Source organism: Haplochromis burtoni, unplaced genomic scaffold (genome assembly GCF_018398535.1).
Source record: "Haplochromis burtoni strain Fernald_Lab_line unplaced genomic scaffold, NCSU_Asbu1 Contig_67, whole genome shotgun sequence".
Lineage (NCBI taxonomy): Eukaryota > Metazoa > Chordata > Actinopteri > Cichliformes > Cichlidae > Haplochromis > Haplochromis burtoni.
Window position 1 is genome coordinate 1,767,451 of NW_024582428.1, and position 15,209 is coordinate 1,782,659.

Here is a 15,209-nt window from a genome sequence, read left to right on the forward strand (position 1 = left end):
GGCGTAATTCACCATATTGTCATTCTGCATTTTTCAGCTTTCGCATTTTCAAATACCACATTGATGGACCTTCAGGGTGATACTTAATCTCTAATGCTGTATTGTGTTGTTATACTACACAATACAACATTAGAGATTAAAGCCTATCAATACACAAGATATATTTACATTACACAACAATGAAATAACTATAGAAATCGCAGCTTGTTCCATTAACATTACAGGAGAATGTAGGACAATACTAAAATATGAAATCTAAAATAACTACATATTTTCCTGTTTAAGCAGACAAGCTTAATTATAAGAAGTTGCATTTCTTTCTGACATGAAATGAAATATAAATCCATGCCATCACAGTTAGTAGCTGTTCTGTGTATTAAAATAGAGTTATACATTTATAATGCTTAATGGTGAGTTTTTAAACTCAAGTTCCTTGTATTTAAGACCAGTCTAAGCTGTTATAAGAACTAATTGAAAGCTACATATTTCTGAGTTGGGAAGGGTCAGCAAAACCATGTATTTCTGTGTTTACTGGGGAAAAAAACTAAGATTTTAAAAGCTGAACATTCCACTTCCTCTCGGCAGCCTTGTTCATTTTCTTGTCCTTTTTTTTTTTCTTACAATCTATGTCAAGTCTGACTTCCTGCTGCAATTCAGTTCAATTCAGTTTTATTTATACAACACCAAATCACAACAGTCGACTGAAGGCACTTAATATTGTAAGGTAGACCCTACAATAATAAAACAGTGAAAACCCCAGCAATCATATGAACCCTTATGAGCAAACACTTTGGCAACAGTGGGAAGGAAAAACTCCCTTTTAGCCTCCAGCAGAACCAGGCTCAGGGAGGGGCGGGGCCATCTGTCACTACTGGTTGGGGTGAGAGAAGGAAGACAGGATAAAGACATGCTGTGGAAGAGAGACAGAGATTAATAACAAGTATGATTCAGTGCAGAGAGGTCTATTAACACATAGTGAGTGAGAAAGGTGACTGAAGAAGAAACACTCAATGCATCATGGGAATCCCCCAGCAGCCTACACCTATTGCAGCATAACTAAGGGAGGATTCAGGGTCACCTGATCCAGCCCTAACTATATGCTTTAGCAAAAAGGAAAGTTTTAAGCCTAATCTTAAAAGTAGAGATAGTGTCTGTCTCCTGAATCCAAACTGGAAGCTGGTTCCACAGAAGAGGGGCCTGAAAACTGAAGGCTCTCCCTCCCATTCTACTTTTAAATACTCTAGGAACAACAAGTAGGCCTGCAGAGCGAGAGCGAAGTGCTCTAATAGGGTGATATGGTACTACAAGGTCATTAAGATAAGATGGGGCCTGATTATTTAAGACCTTGTATGTGAGGAGCAGGATTTTGAATTCAATTCTGGATTTAACAGGAAGCCAATGAAGGGAAGCCAAAACAGGAGAAATATGCTCTCTCTTTCTAGTCCCTGTCAGGACTCTTGCTGCAGCATTTTGGATTAGCTGAAGGCTTTTCAGCGAGTTTTTTGGACATCCTGATAATAATGAATTACAGTAGTCCAGCCTGGAAGTAATAAATGCATGAACTAGTTTTTCAGCGTCACTCTGAGACAGGATATTTCTAATTTTAGAGATGTTGCGCAAATGGAAGAACGCAGTCTTACATATTTGTTTAATATGTGCATTGAAGGACATTTCCTGGTCAGAAATTACCCCAATATTCCTCACAGTGTTACTGGAGGCCAAGGTAATGCCATCCAGAATCTGGTTACTGGCCTTAATTTGACACAGTGCTGCTGATCAAATGTCCAGCTTTTAAAATCTTAGTTTCTCTTTAATAATCCTCAAGCGCAAGTACAAATCGGTAATATTTCTTCAGCAGAAAGCTGTTTAGTTTAAAGAATTTGTAACACACAGGCACCTGATTAGTGTGTTCAATGCCATTTAATGTATCATCACAGCTTTATGATGAAAGAACACAGTTTTACAAGGCTCCATTAAGCAAAAGCTATAAGCACAGATTTTGGCAGCTCATTTCTTTTGCTTGAGCAATGAATGTCCTGGATGTTCAATCACTTGTAACACAACATTGAATTTTGTTTCATAACACAGCTCTTCGATTTTCATGCATGAGTGAGAAGAAAAGAATCACATGGCTGCCCGAGAGGTCAAAAGCACAGACTGTAAATCCGTCACAAAAATACTTAATGCTCATTAAAAAGTACGAACAGTTACATGAATTTCAGTCAATTACCGTAAACACACTAAAACGCTGGCTTGGTCTTTAGAGCTCCACCACTGCTGTTGGATAAAAGTGAGCGCTGGGTCAAATCTCGAAAAACAAACAGTGCTATATGAATAATTAGAGCTCGTCCTCAGAGAGACGTAAACAGGGGGAGGCCTGCAGTAATCTGCCAGCGTGTTATTCCAGCACAGATGGTTGACCAGATGTGAAGGAGAATCAGCGAGTGTGTTTTCTGTGGCAGAAATTTAGCCTTCCCTCTGGTTACGAGTGCACATACAGTGTGTATGGGGTTGCACTGAACTGTTGAACGGTGTGGTCAGTTATGTGTGTCAGCTTGTAAATGCATGAATAATCAGACAGATTTCTTTATATCAAGAAAAACAGGTGAGATGTGTGAAAATTGTGTTGTTTACCACTGATTTTGTTTCTTTGAAAGTAGCACAATGCCTCAGGGATCCAGAACCCTCGTCATAGAATGTGCAATAAACACAGAATAAATTACAGTATCTATTTTAGCTACTAAAGTACGATTATGTTTAAACACGCAAAGTTTCAGGCATTTTTGCTAAAATGCAATCTAAAAAAACACTAATTGCCTGATGACTATTTAGCATTTTAAATGGATCTGTATGTGCAAATACTGACCTACACGGTTTTTAACAGAACAACACAGAAAAACTCAAACCAATTATATTTACCATCCCTGAACCAACATGACAATCCTGTACAAGTTGGTTGCCTTTAAAAACATTGTCCATGTTAGCTGGAAGGGAGCGTTATGTTGTGTTTATTTAAAACCACTTTCACTCAAAATACAGCACTTTTTTTTTTTTTTACAGTGTTAAACTCATATTAGAAAATGAATTTCCTGCCAGGCTGTCAGGTTCCACCAATTTATAGGCGTTGACACTAGTACATATTTTGCATGGTCTTATGCACATGGCTGCTGTAAGTTGTTAAAGTGTAATCACAGGTAATAAGAACTTACACTTGGGGTTGTTTTTCTGACAACAGTATCTACATAACATGGACAGCAGGCCAAATGTACAGTACATGACATGAGTGACTGCACTGATAGCGTAATACTGCTTAGGCTTTTTGCTGCATTTGGCTCAGGGCATGCCCTCTAATCAGGTTAAGTTATTAAGACCTCAAATGGGGACAGAAATAGGTCAAGAGGAGCTAAACACACAGACACACACGTGCGCACGCGCGTACACACACACACACACACAGAGGGAGTGAGCGAGAAAGAGAGAAAACGTGAGCGATGAAGCCCGTCAGAGAGAGCGTCACTTTGCTTCAGTGTATCAGGAGCAGCGCGTGGCACTATGCATCCAGCAGAGCACCGATTTCTGTTATGTAAGATTTACTCACCAGAAACCTGGATTTTTTTGTGTTTATGGACAGAAGGCTGGGCATAAGGGATTTTTCTTTCAACCTGAAGCTTTTTAAGTGGAGGATACTTGTTATATTCTGAAACCTTAAAAAGAAAACCATTTTCATTTTGTGATTGCATTTTTGCAGCTAAGATGATGCTTACATGTTTTTATGGATAGACTGGTGTGGCTAGAAAACATATCAGCAAGCAGAAGAAAGAAGGAGCAGTGCTTTGTGGGTGATCTTTCATTCAGCTGTTTTTTTTTTCTGATGGTTGCTGGAGCATGAACATATAAGCCCTCAGGATCTGGACTTTGATTTAGATGCATAGCTCTGTTTCCTTCTTACTCTTTCGTCACTACATCTCTGCCTCAGGCCTGCTGCTGCTGCAGCTGTGCGTTTGCTGGTGGAGTGAAAGACTGTGTCAAGAGCAGCAACAAGAGGCTTTCTTTTCAGGGAATTATTCAAGCGGTCGTGAACCTCGGAGCAACAGCATCAGAAAAGGAAAAGTGTACAGGAGAGTAGAATTTCCTCAGGGAGTGGAGTAATTTATCTGTTTCCACTGTTAAACCTTTACATTTCTGCTGATCTCCTTATCTTCTTCTTTTTCAATTACCCCTGATTTCAATTTGTTGATCACACCCACAACCCTCTCTGGGAAGCCCAAACCTAATGAGGATTTTCTGTGCTTTTCACCTTATCACTCTGTCGTCTCTCCTGCTGTGTTATGCCCTACCTGTCTAATATACCTTCTGTCACACACATTTTGGGAATCTCTGCATCTATGCCAGTGAACCATTCTCCGTTACCTCTGGAGACCCAGCAGAGAAGAACAAACTGCAGCAGAGTTCAATAGAAACGGTGCAGACAGAGGAGGCATGGTCGCTCACCCAGGTGGAGGGTGTTAGGAGCGGAGGGTGACTGACGGTGGGTGATGGCTCCTCTGTGGAAAGTCATGCTGTCTAAAAGCAGCCCACTGTACAGAGACTCTCTGTTCTCTTTCTCCCTGTGGGAGTGGAAAGCTCAGGAGAGAGAGCTGTTGCTGCTGAAGAAACACACCGACAGGGAGAGGAGAGCAATGCTCACACAGCTCGACAAGTAAGACAGCACAAAAAAAGAAACATGTTATCAATTTGAAACAGTATAACAAGCTTCTGTTATTTCAGTTACAGTCATGTTTATGCATTAACTATATGAGCAAAGCATCTAGTTTGTTTAGAGTGAGGGAAACTGGCAGACTAGTGCTATCATAAGAGGTCAATTTGTTGTTCTGGGTGTTTGCCTTCATCCTCTGATGAATGTGCCCTTCACACTCACCAAATCTAATCCCAGATGATTGTTGTTGATGAGTTCTTCCATTCTTTCATTAGAGTTCAGCAGGCTTGGACAATCAGTGCTAAGATGGACCGAGGCTGTTCTAGCAGCTCTAGTCTTCCAGCACCTTACTAATCCACTTGGTTGGCTATTTCTTGAATTCGTCTGTAGTTTACCAAAGACAAAAAGGAACTTCAAAAAGGGTAACTTGTGGTTTTTGTAAAGTAATATTCATAATCTACACTGCTCAAAATAAGTAAAAGAATAATTTTCAATCAGAGTATAGCATCAAGTCAGTAAAACGTCTTGGATATTGTTTTGGTCAGTTATGTAGGAGGTGGTGTTGTTATTCAGTTTCAGTTGTTTTGGTGTTAATTAAATTAATAACATCTGTGTAGGACTCTGGCATTTTTTCCCTCCTTATCCATCTTCTTTCACTAGTTTCACATTTGGATAGAGTCACGGGGGTGGCCTGACGTCCACTAGTGAGCTCTGAGCACCATGGAGCTCGGTTTCCATTTGCCATAGAATACAGAATTGGCAAGTCCACCACTAGGACCCTGTGTTTTTCAAATATGAGAGCATGTTCACCCTGAGCACATGTGAGAGATATTGGTGGTAGATCAGTGATGGTCTGGAAAGACACATCATTGGAGGGACACGCAGACCTCTACAGGCTGGACATCAGCACCCTGACTGCCATTAGGTATCAGCCCTGCAGGTGTTATTTTTCTGATACAGGCATAGATGTGTAGTGCTGTGAAAAAATATTTGCCCCCTTTACAAAGGGCAGCTTTTAAATGATTCATCCTTAGCAGGGTTGCTGGGAGCTGGAGCCTATCCCAGCTAACATAGGGCAAGAGGCAGGGTACACCCTGGACAGATCATGGTCTGTTGCAAGGCATTCAAAGCTATTTGCAATTTAGAACGACCAGCTAATCTAACCCCATTAATTGCATGTCTTTGGACTGTGGGGGGAAGCCAAAATACCCGGAGAGTACCTACAGAAATACAAAGAACATATAAACTCCACACAGAAAGGCAGAGTTGAACTCAGGAACTTCTTTCTGTGAGGCAATTGCTAATCGCTGTGCCACCATGCTGCCCAGTTGATGATTTCATTTATTAAATGGAAAAAGCTATGCAAACCTAAATGGAACCATGTGGGAAAGTAGCTGCACCCTGGAGCCCTCCTAAACCTTCCATCCATTCATCCATCCTTTTAACCAACCTCCATCCATCACCATTACACCACAGTGTTTTCCTAATGGTGTGGCATTCTTTTTATGAAATGCTGTGTTTGTCATGATTACATTAATACCAAACCCAATGAACAGTGTCAGACGAAGGGCAAACGTTTGCTTATATAGTTCAGGATCAGCGAGGGTGTGTGAGCTGGAGTTTCATTCAACATCAGCGGTGAGAAAGGGTCCGTGAACAGGTAGACGTAGCATTAGTTGATGTTGACAGATTGGGTTCCAGAAATGAGGAGTCGAGCACAGTGGAGGGTGGAGAGTTTCACGGGAGTGAGTCGGAAGGAGGTGAGCAGAAGGAGTGAAGCCATCTGTGAGCAGGAAGGTCCTTGTGGCTGAACAGGTAAATCGTTCTGACAACTGACCATGAGGTGCAGTTAGAGATGGGATTTGATACCAATTCAGCAATTACAATTCCATCATTGATATCATTTATCCATTCGATTCCTTATCGATTCAATTATTGGTTCTCATTGGTTCCACTTTGAGAGTCACCACCAAGTAGCGAAGCAGCATATCAAAGACATTACATTTGTGCAAATTAATTGCATGCTGTGTGGTTAAATGCTTGTGCATGAGGTATTTCCCCTCTTTTTTGAGATCGTACTGCTGCTTAAGTAAAGGCAAAGCGTCTGACAGTATGCAGTCTTGATGGATAATGGGTTGCAGGCAGAGCCCAAGAGAGTAGCTCAGCCCAAAGGTGATGGTTACTAGTGTTGTATCCAAAGTCCAGCTTGTCGATAGAATCTCTTTTCTGTAAGTCTTGAGGCTCATCAAGATGCAAATATGAGATGAGCCTTTGTGTTCTTTTTGGTCAGCAGTTGTTTTCCTTGGAACGCTCGCATGAATGCCATTTTTGCAGAGCCTCTGTTGAATTGTGAATCTGACCTTCCTCCATTCCTGAGCCAGGTCAGGCCTGCAGTTCTTTAGATATTGTTCTGGGTTATTTTGTGACTTCCTGGATGTTCCATCAATGCATTTTATGGGAAGCTCACCATTGTTCCAACTTTATCCATTTGTGGAGCACCATGGGTCTGAGTTCCAAAGCCGTAGAAATGACTTCCTAACCCTCACAAGACTGATAGATGTCAATGACTTTGTTACTTCACTTTGTCACAAAGGTTCTATTGAAATTATTTCTTCATTCACTGGGTGTAGCAGTAATCAGGCCTGAGTGTGGCTAGTGAAATTGAACATAGCTTTCCAAAAAATGTGTGTGTGACTTGTTTAATGTCAGTCTAGATTCTTACACATTTGATCTGATGCAGTGTCATGTATGTGTTAGTCACTAAGAGGCTTCCCCAAAGCAACACGATGCAGTCAGCAAAGCCTTTTGTGAGAAGAGCAGGCAGGTGACTCACACACCTGGTACAGCACTACTTAATAATACTTATCCTTTAAGTCACATGGACACAACTCATGCAGCTACTACTCTCAGATTCCTCAGCACACAGAAATCAGGGTTCAGTACTTTTAAACATTTTGCCTTTCATTTTAAATTGTGCATGTGTTTCTCTTTGTGTGTCTGGGTGGGGGGGCTATAAATGTTTTTATGGTTATATGATGATTTAATAGAGTGTTATCTGCACATTATTTGTGGCCTAATAATTTGGGAGAATTACATTTTAGCTATATCTGACACGATAAATGTATTGTGCATTGACCATGGTAAATAAAATGTGTGTGTGTGTGTGTGTTTGTGTGCATGCGCGCACGTGCCTACAGCCTCAGTAAAGAGCTGCAGCAGAAGGACAAGGTCATTGAGTCTCTCCGTGCCAGACTAAACCAGCATCAGCAGCACCATCATCCTCATCGTTCTGACACACCCTGCAGCGGTCATGCCCTCTCTGATACCACCGACCAATCAGATCGCATCTCTTATGTGTCCGATGAGCATGGATCCACAATTGAGGACCTGGAGTTGAGCTCTGATGTTGATGCTGCAAGTGAGCTTGGTCAGGATGAATCACAGATTTCTGCCAAAGTGAGCACAGGTACGAGTGTTTTTCTTTGTGTTTTTTTAAACCAACACAGTCCAGAGGGAATTCCAATTATGAATATTTGTGTAATTCCATGCAAATGTTACTCATGTGTGAGGAAATTGCAATTGATGATCTGTTTCCAGCAGAGCATTAACCATCATTTTAATGCTCTTCAGAACAAAAGGAGCAAGTCCCGCACTGCAGTTTTGCCATTTGACCTTTGCAGTATCAACTCTTTATCATAAAATGCATAGAATCAGTGTTTTGCAGTGTATGTCTTTTCTTTCCAGATTGTCACCATGGAACAGTGTCACGCCATCCATCTATCCCTCCATCTATCACCTCATCTCACAGAACCCAGTCCTGTCATAGCTGCTCCAGCATGCAATCCACCAGCTCCCAACACACAGGCATGCAGAGTCAGACAGGTAGGAAGGACCCCAGAAAATGTCCTTCAGCTCATGTAGATAGGAACTGCTACTTGCTGTATCTTTCTTTATTCTTTGCTTTTTTGTGTCTGTCTATCATATTTACCTTCCCCTTTTCTCCCAGCTCCTGTCTCAGTTTTCAGCCCTACTTCCTTTCACACTTCCCCCACTTCCTCCACCCAGAAGACACGCTTGCCCTTCCATCCTCGCCCTTCCAACCTGCGAACCCGTTGCCAAAGCAGTGGGGGTATGGGTTTCTCCCTGACCGAGGTGCACCAGGAGCTGCAGATGTTACAAAGGCAGCTGGCAGACAAAGGCAGTGCGTCATGTCTGTGCATGCTTTTGTGCTTGACCCACTTTAAACTTAACAAATTCAATGGAGTGTGCAACCAAGAACTGATTCCTTCCAGAAACAATCCTTTGAATTTCTTTTCAAAATTAAGCAGCTGCTGGTGAAATAAAATGGATTTAGTCTGCCTAAGAGTAACGATTACTCAATAACTGTTGAATGCTTCAGAAGTCTGAATCATTAGAAATGATTTAGACTTCTACGGGGGATCTTTTTGGACCCTATGACACAACCTACATAAGATGGCGATGTCATTGGCCGCATTTATGCTTGTGCTGGTGCATTATATGGTAATTAGTGCCCCATAAAATACTGGGGCATGATGCAAATGAATTACTTTGTATTGTTTACTTTCTAAAAGATATGTGGGGGATTTGTTAGATCAGCTAAAGGCTGATTTTATGATCTAATTTGGTTGCAGATCCTGAATTTCTGACATTTTGTGTGTCTTAATAAAGAGCATCACATAATTAGAGCACATAACTTTGATAGCAACAGCCATCTACATTACATTTAGTTGTACTCTACTAATTTCTTGAGCATTTGTTGCCTCTGAATTGTACACTATAATAAAAGTTATAAGATGGCTTCTTGTAGTTAAGCAGAGAGGGAGCTGACCAGCTTTAATAATTCATTTCTCCCCAACTGCCTTTGTCTTTCTTCTCACTGTCATCCCTTTGCCTTTATCTTTAACACACTGTACTTTCTTACTCATTAAGCAACTGTTCTGCGCTTGATGTTTAATGAAGCCAGAGCCTCCAGCTGGAGAGGGATTTGCTGTGATCTTAAAACACCGATGGGCATTAGAGCTTTCAGAAAGCCCCAACCAGACAAATTTCATTTGGCTGATTAACAAACTTGCTCCCGATGTCAGGAGAAATCCCTTCATCTTGCTCCTGGTCTCTCTAAGACACACACACAAAGCAGACCATGTATTTACGCAACATATAAGCTATCCGCTTTTCCTTTAGTTGTTTCCTTAAATCTTCTCATCCTCTGCAGGGTTTTCTACTCCTCAAGCCAAACCGCTTCAGGGTTTCCCATTTGTCTACCAGCAGCCGGACTCCTTTGACTTACTGCCTCTCTCCTACCAAGGATTCCAACCTTCTCCTTTCAGCAGTGCTGCTAGCAACAGTAGTCTGGATGCCAGCTTGACAATGAAAGCTGGGGCTAGCCTCCTGGAAAGCAGTGCATTGTGGGATGTGAGCTATGGAAATCGAGCAGTGAGAACTGGAGCTGACCTGTCATCAGGATCCTCGGGGTACCAGTCAGGCAACAGTCACACAGGTAAAGCTTTAATGTGCCCGATGATTTCTCTGATTTCTGGGTGTTTATGTTAAAAATGTTTAGAAAATTGTTCAATGTTTTGTATGTTCCCTACTGACGCTAGTGCCTGGGTATGCTTATGTAATATCAGTTTTTAGCAAACTTGTGTAGTAAATTAGTCTAAACTGTATTTCCTCAGCTGAGGCATTAAAAGCACATTTTTATTCTTATTTTCTTATAGCCTTAAAAGAAATACCAAAAAAAACCCAAGAATTGCATAACACTGAGCTGAAATTAGTTTGGAATATTTGTTTGTAAAAGGGTCAAAGACGAGATGTTATAGGTTTGTCATAAGTTTTAAAAACTCCAGAATTTTCAGATGAATATAATAAAAGCTCGGCTTCTGAATTATTCTTTCATTGTGCTGATGTATTACGAACAAAGCATTCAATACATCAGGCTGTGAATGCACCTTCAGGCAACTTTTGTTGTAGTGCTATAAATAAAATCAAATTGATCTGAAACATATTAAATGTTTTGTGAGCACTGTGTTGCAAATGATCTCAAATTTTAAATCATGTATAAGAAGTTTTGTTTTATTGAACATGGATTAAATATGCAATGACATTTGAAAGGGTTTAGTTAAACACACATCCAGACATGTTTGGAATTAAAATACTCAAAAATAGCCAGTGCATGAAAAACAAACCAAAAAACAAAAATATGGTTATTGTCACTTGTTAAGCCAGCTGTGAGGGATCAGTCGCTGTTTTTGACAATAAATGATCTTTTTCTTGCCTTATTAGTTTATTAGGTGAGCGTGATTGGTGATTTCACAACAGACACTCACTCTGCACTTTGTCTGCTACAGGTTCAGACCTGATGAAGGAGCACTTGAGGGAAATCAGGAGTCTGAGGCAGAGACTGGAGGACTCCATCCACACCAACGACCGTCTCCGACAACAGCTGGAGGAGAAACTGGCCCGAACCACCACTGAGAAAGGTAACAGAGACAAACGGACACACTGTTCGTGTTATCTGCAGGGCTCAAAGTTTTGAAAAGCATTGAATTTAGTCCTGACAAAATATGTTATCGAAATTTTATTGCTTTAAATTGAATTTACAAAGATGTTTTTTTTCTGTCATTATTTATTATTTATTTATTATTTTTCACTCCTCTGTCTCTATCTCCTCCAAAGGTGCTCCTACCAATATTTACATCCAGGGACTGGAATCAGTCAACCAGCTTGCCAGTGAGATTAGACTTCTAAAAGAGGAAAATGTTAGTCTACAAAATCAGCTGAAGCAGGTTACCAAAGGTACAGTATAATGTTTACTACCATGTCATAAGCTCAAGAGTCATTATTTATATTATTTATTCAGAATGTAAATGTGAGTCTTAAATGTCCCTGCCTGAAATCAGACAAAAAAGTTCAAAATCAAAATATCCACTCTGCTCTGTTGTTATGTATCATGCAGAGAGCACTAAGGAGGCAGAGCAGCTGAGGGAGGTGGCGCTCCAGGAGCGTTCCAGGGTGAAGGAGGTGGAGCTAGAGGCTGAGAAGTGGGCAGAGCAAACCAGGAAGCTCCAAACTGAGGCTGAAGCTCAGAGTCAGGAGATGTTACACCTGAAACAAGACAGACTGAGGAACCAGGAAACCGTCAACAGGTAGTCTGTTTGTTTCTCTCATTGGAATACTTGGAGTCTAACACTTTTTAGACATTTTAGTGGGACTATTTTGAAGGAAACACATATCTTAAAGAAATCATAGGTAATAAATAACATGATTTCATGCATTGTATGAAATACCTCAGGCTCCAGCATGAGTTGACTGTTCTCCGGCAGCAGCTTTGTGAGAGCCGCAGTTTGGTCCATTCTCTTCAGTGTGAGCTGCAGGTGTATCGCAAAAAGGGGAGAGTCACCACAAATGCGCCCACTGGTAAGAATCAACACACAGTCGCCTGTTCAGATCAGTGAGCGGCTTTAACTCGATGTAGTGAAGAAAAGCATCCATCCATCCATCCATCCATCCATCCATTTGTCTTTACTGAATTCAGAGACATTGTGGTCCTGGAGTAGCAGTCAAGACGCAAGATACACCATGGACATGTGGCCAATTTATCGCAGGGCAGGAAAATGAGTAATGCAAAATTTCTCTAAGTATTCTAGAAGTAATATTTTTAATTCTAAACATGGTGCACACACAAAACTGTGCTTAAACAGTGCATAGAAACACGCACGTATCGAGAATTCATCAGTATTTTCCTACATGAATTTTTTAAATACTTTATAAACAAATTTAAAACTTCCCCAGACCACATGTATACCAGTCTGTCTTATGTTTTAAACTTGTTTTGGCAATTAGTTTGTTTTCCAGAACAATGTAAAAAAAAAATCATAGAGTTAAATAACAATAAAGAATTTAAATGTAACGTACAACATAAACGATTGAGCTTTAGCTAATATACCTAACACTAAATGCTTAGCATAATAAAGCTGCATTCACTAAAAAGACTTGCATATTGGCTGGATGTCATCAATGGCATTCATTTCTTACCAGTTTGCTACTTCCCAGTGGGCTGGAGGCTCTCCATCTCCTCCACCTGCTTCCTTCTTATGCTATCTTATTTTTCTTCACATCATCTCTGATGTCAAACCTTTTCACTTTATATCACAGAATATTTTGTCATACAGCATTCAAAAATAAAAGTAGAAAAACATTGCACATGTTTCATTAATCAGACCAAAAATTCTGCATGCACACTTATTTTGTTTGGATAATTTTGCCTATATTAGTGAATGAACCCCACTGGCATCAATCACTATTTTCCAGGTGGGTATTTTTTCTATGAGCTGCCATTCGTAAAAGACGGCTGCTGGAATTATGTTTCTGTTTAGGAATGCAGTCATATGAAAACTGGTCCATGTGTGTGTTTTGTGAACTTAAAAATTTCTTCCTTGTGAAAATCATCGAATGTGTCACTTTTCTGAAGTTACAATGAGGACCTGCTTCTTTTCTCAATCCCACGCTTGTCTACTTTCTTTGTTAATCACCAGTATTTGTGTGTTCTCTAACAGGTCAAGGCAGTGACAGCACAACAGTCTTTGATCCCAAAGACCTGCACATTCAGCTGGAGCAGCAGCTGAGCAGAGAAGCTGACACGCAGCCTCAAGCCAGGAGGCAGCTCTTCAGCGGTCAGTATATCTGAAACACATAGACTGTTTCTGAAAATCCTGACAAATATGGCAGATCATAGCACTACAATTACAAAAATGTTTTAACAAGGAAACTTTAAATCAGTACTGATGGGAATCTGTCTCCACAGATAGCGTTCCCTCTCCACCTGTGAGAGACACTGGACTTTTCAGTCCTTCCTCTCCTTTGCATGCTATGCAGAAACACACAGAAGAAACTGGAGCAACTGATCAGGGTGAGAGATTTCAAGCAGCACTTGCACTGTGACTATGCAATCCTACCCATAATAGTCATAACTTTAAGCATGAAAACATTATTCTGCAAGCTTTGTTCAGGTATCCCTCAGTGTGAATAATTTTACATGAAACCAGAAACTATTAGCAGTTGGCTATGGGGAACAATATCTCTGAGCAAAAAAGGAAATAACAGTAACTGTATGTTTTGAGTCCACATCCACAATTCTTTCAAATAATAACTCCTTGCTTCATGTCACTGATAATGTGTGGTTATTGCACATCCTCCTGGCTTAAGCCTGGCTTAAGTTTGAACCTGTAACTTTAGGCATTTAAAGCTTCTTTTTTATGTGGGATTTCTGTACTCTTAAATCAAATAAGTGAATCCATAGAGAGAAGACTGCACTGGACACAGTTCTTTCGTTTTCCTTTCCAGCAGGCTCAACCCTGCATGGACATCGCACAGATGGCTGTTTTTATAACTGTCATGGCCGCCATGCAGTGGGCCACATTGATGACTTCAAAGTTCTGCAGCAGCACATCCTCCAGGGAAGTGCGCTCCTCCTTAAGATGGAGACTGCTCTTTATTCTCTGAGCACCTCACAGGAGTTCTCCTTTCATCAGGTAAGAGCTCAAATCTCTTTTTATTCAATATAACTTGAGATTCATTTACTAAATGATGGTCCTCATTAAAGTCCAGAGCTGATAAGATAAAAATTATTAGTGCCTTGTAATAGGGGGTGGTCTCTGGAATGTGCTGTCAGGTCTGTAAATAACTTTTTCTCATAACAGAAGCGACGCGAACAAGTGCCGCAGCCCTGGCGAAAACCTCTCATACATAAATAGAAATAAATATATTCAGAATTAATGCACATTATATTGACTTCATGCATTTTGTGTTCCAGCTTTCAGACTGGGGTTCTGTTCAGAAGCTGCTGCTGGACACTAAAACTCTGCGGCAGATACTGGATGAGGCTGAGTCTCTGCTTCGCGTGTTCTGGAGAGCAGCTCTGCCCAAATCTGAGGAAGTCCAACAGGTCAGAAAAGTATTTCCTGGTGTCACAGAGAAAATCTGATTTGGGATTTTAAAAACGAGAGACCAAAATCACTGTATTACTATTTTTTTCTCGCCACGCATGATTTCTTTTCTCAGCATTAATACATAAATAGAGAAGTGGAAAAAATATTTCTTGATAAAAGTATTTACTAAAATTGACTAAAATGTTCAGTTTAATGCAAAACAATGTGTTACAACAGGACCAGTGTAACACTGGATGTGGGCATTTGTATCACTGAAAAAACTCAATTAAAAGCAGACTTTGACATATTACATTGCTGCTATAATATGTAATCAATTAGTGTTTTAAACCTATATAAAAAAATATATATATATCTAATTTGCCACTTTTAGATCCAACTCCCATTAAATGTGAAGTTTATATAACAGAAACATTCAGCTCAAAATCATTTTTTTAAACATCTGTCAGGGTTAAATGATCCTGCTCCTTTTCCTCAGGCTCTCAGAAAGAATCACACCACCCTACACAGAGTAAGTTTCACTACGTAAGCTTGTTGCTGATAGAAAA

General features: G+C 40.4%; 1 protein-coding gene across 9 annotated transcripts in view; it reads left to right on the forward strand.

Annotated features, from left to right (window-relative positions):
• pde4dip (phosphodiesterase 4D interacting protein) overlaps positions 1 to 15,209 on the forward strand; it is a 91,600-nt gene that overhangs the window by 72,114 nt on the left and 4,277 nt on the right. For 6 of the 9 annotated variants that reach the window (XM_042221462.1, XM_042221461.1, XM_042221460.1 and 3 more), the window contains 12 exons: positions 7,894 to 8,162; positions 8,441 to 8,578; positions 8,703 to 8,897; positions 9,930 to 10,214; positions 11,065 to 11,196; positions 11,393 to 11,512; positions 11,673 to 11,862; positions 12,009 to 12,133; positions 13,273 to 13,389; positions 13,521 to 13,625; positions 14,060 to 14,247; positions 14,529 to 14,660. In XM_042221462.1, coding sequence (XP_042077396.1) covers positions 7,894 to 8,162; positions 8,441 to 8,578; positions 8,703 to 8,897; positions 9,930 to 10,214; positions 11,065 to 11,196; positions 11,393 to 11,512; positions 11,673 to 11,862; positions 12,009 to 12,133; positions 13,273 to 13,389; positions 13,521 to 13,625; positions 14,060 to 14,247; positions 14,529 to 14,660 — 1,996 coding nt within the window. The remainder of the gene's footprint in view (positions 1 to 7,893; positions 8,163 to 8,440; positions 8,579 to 8,702; positions 8,898 to 9,929; positions 10,215 to 11,064; positions 11,197 to 11,392; positions 11,513 to 11,672; positions 11,863 to 12,008; positions 12,134 to 13,272; positions 13,390 to 13,520; positions 13,626 to 14,059; positions 14,248 to 14,528; positions 14,661 to 15,209) is intronic. The other 3 variants (XM_042221455.1, XM_042221457.1, XM_042221459.1) reach the window with 3 other exon arrangements.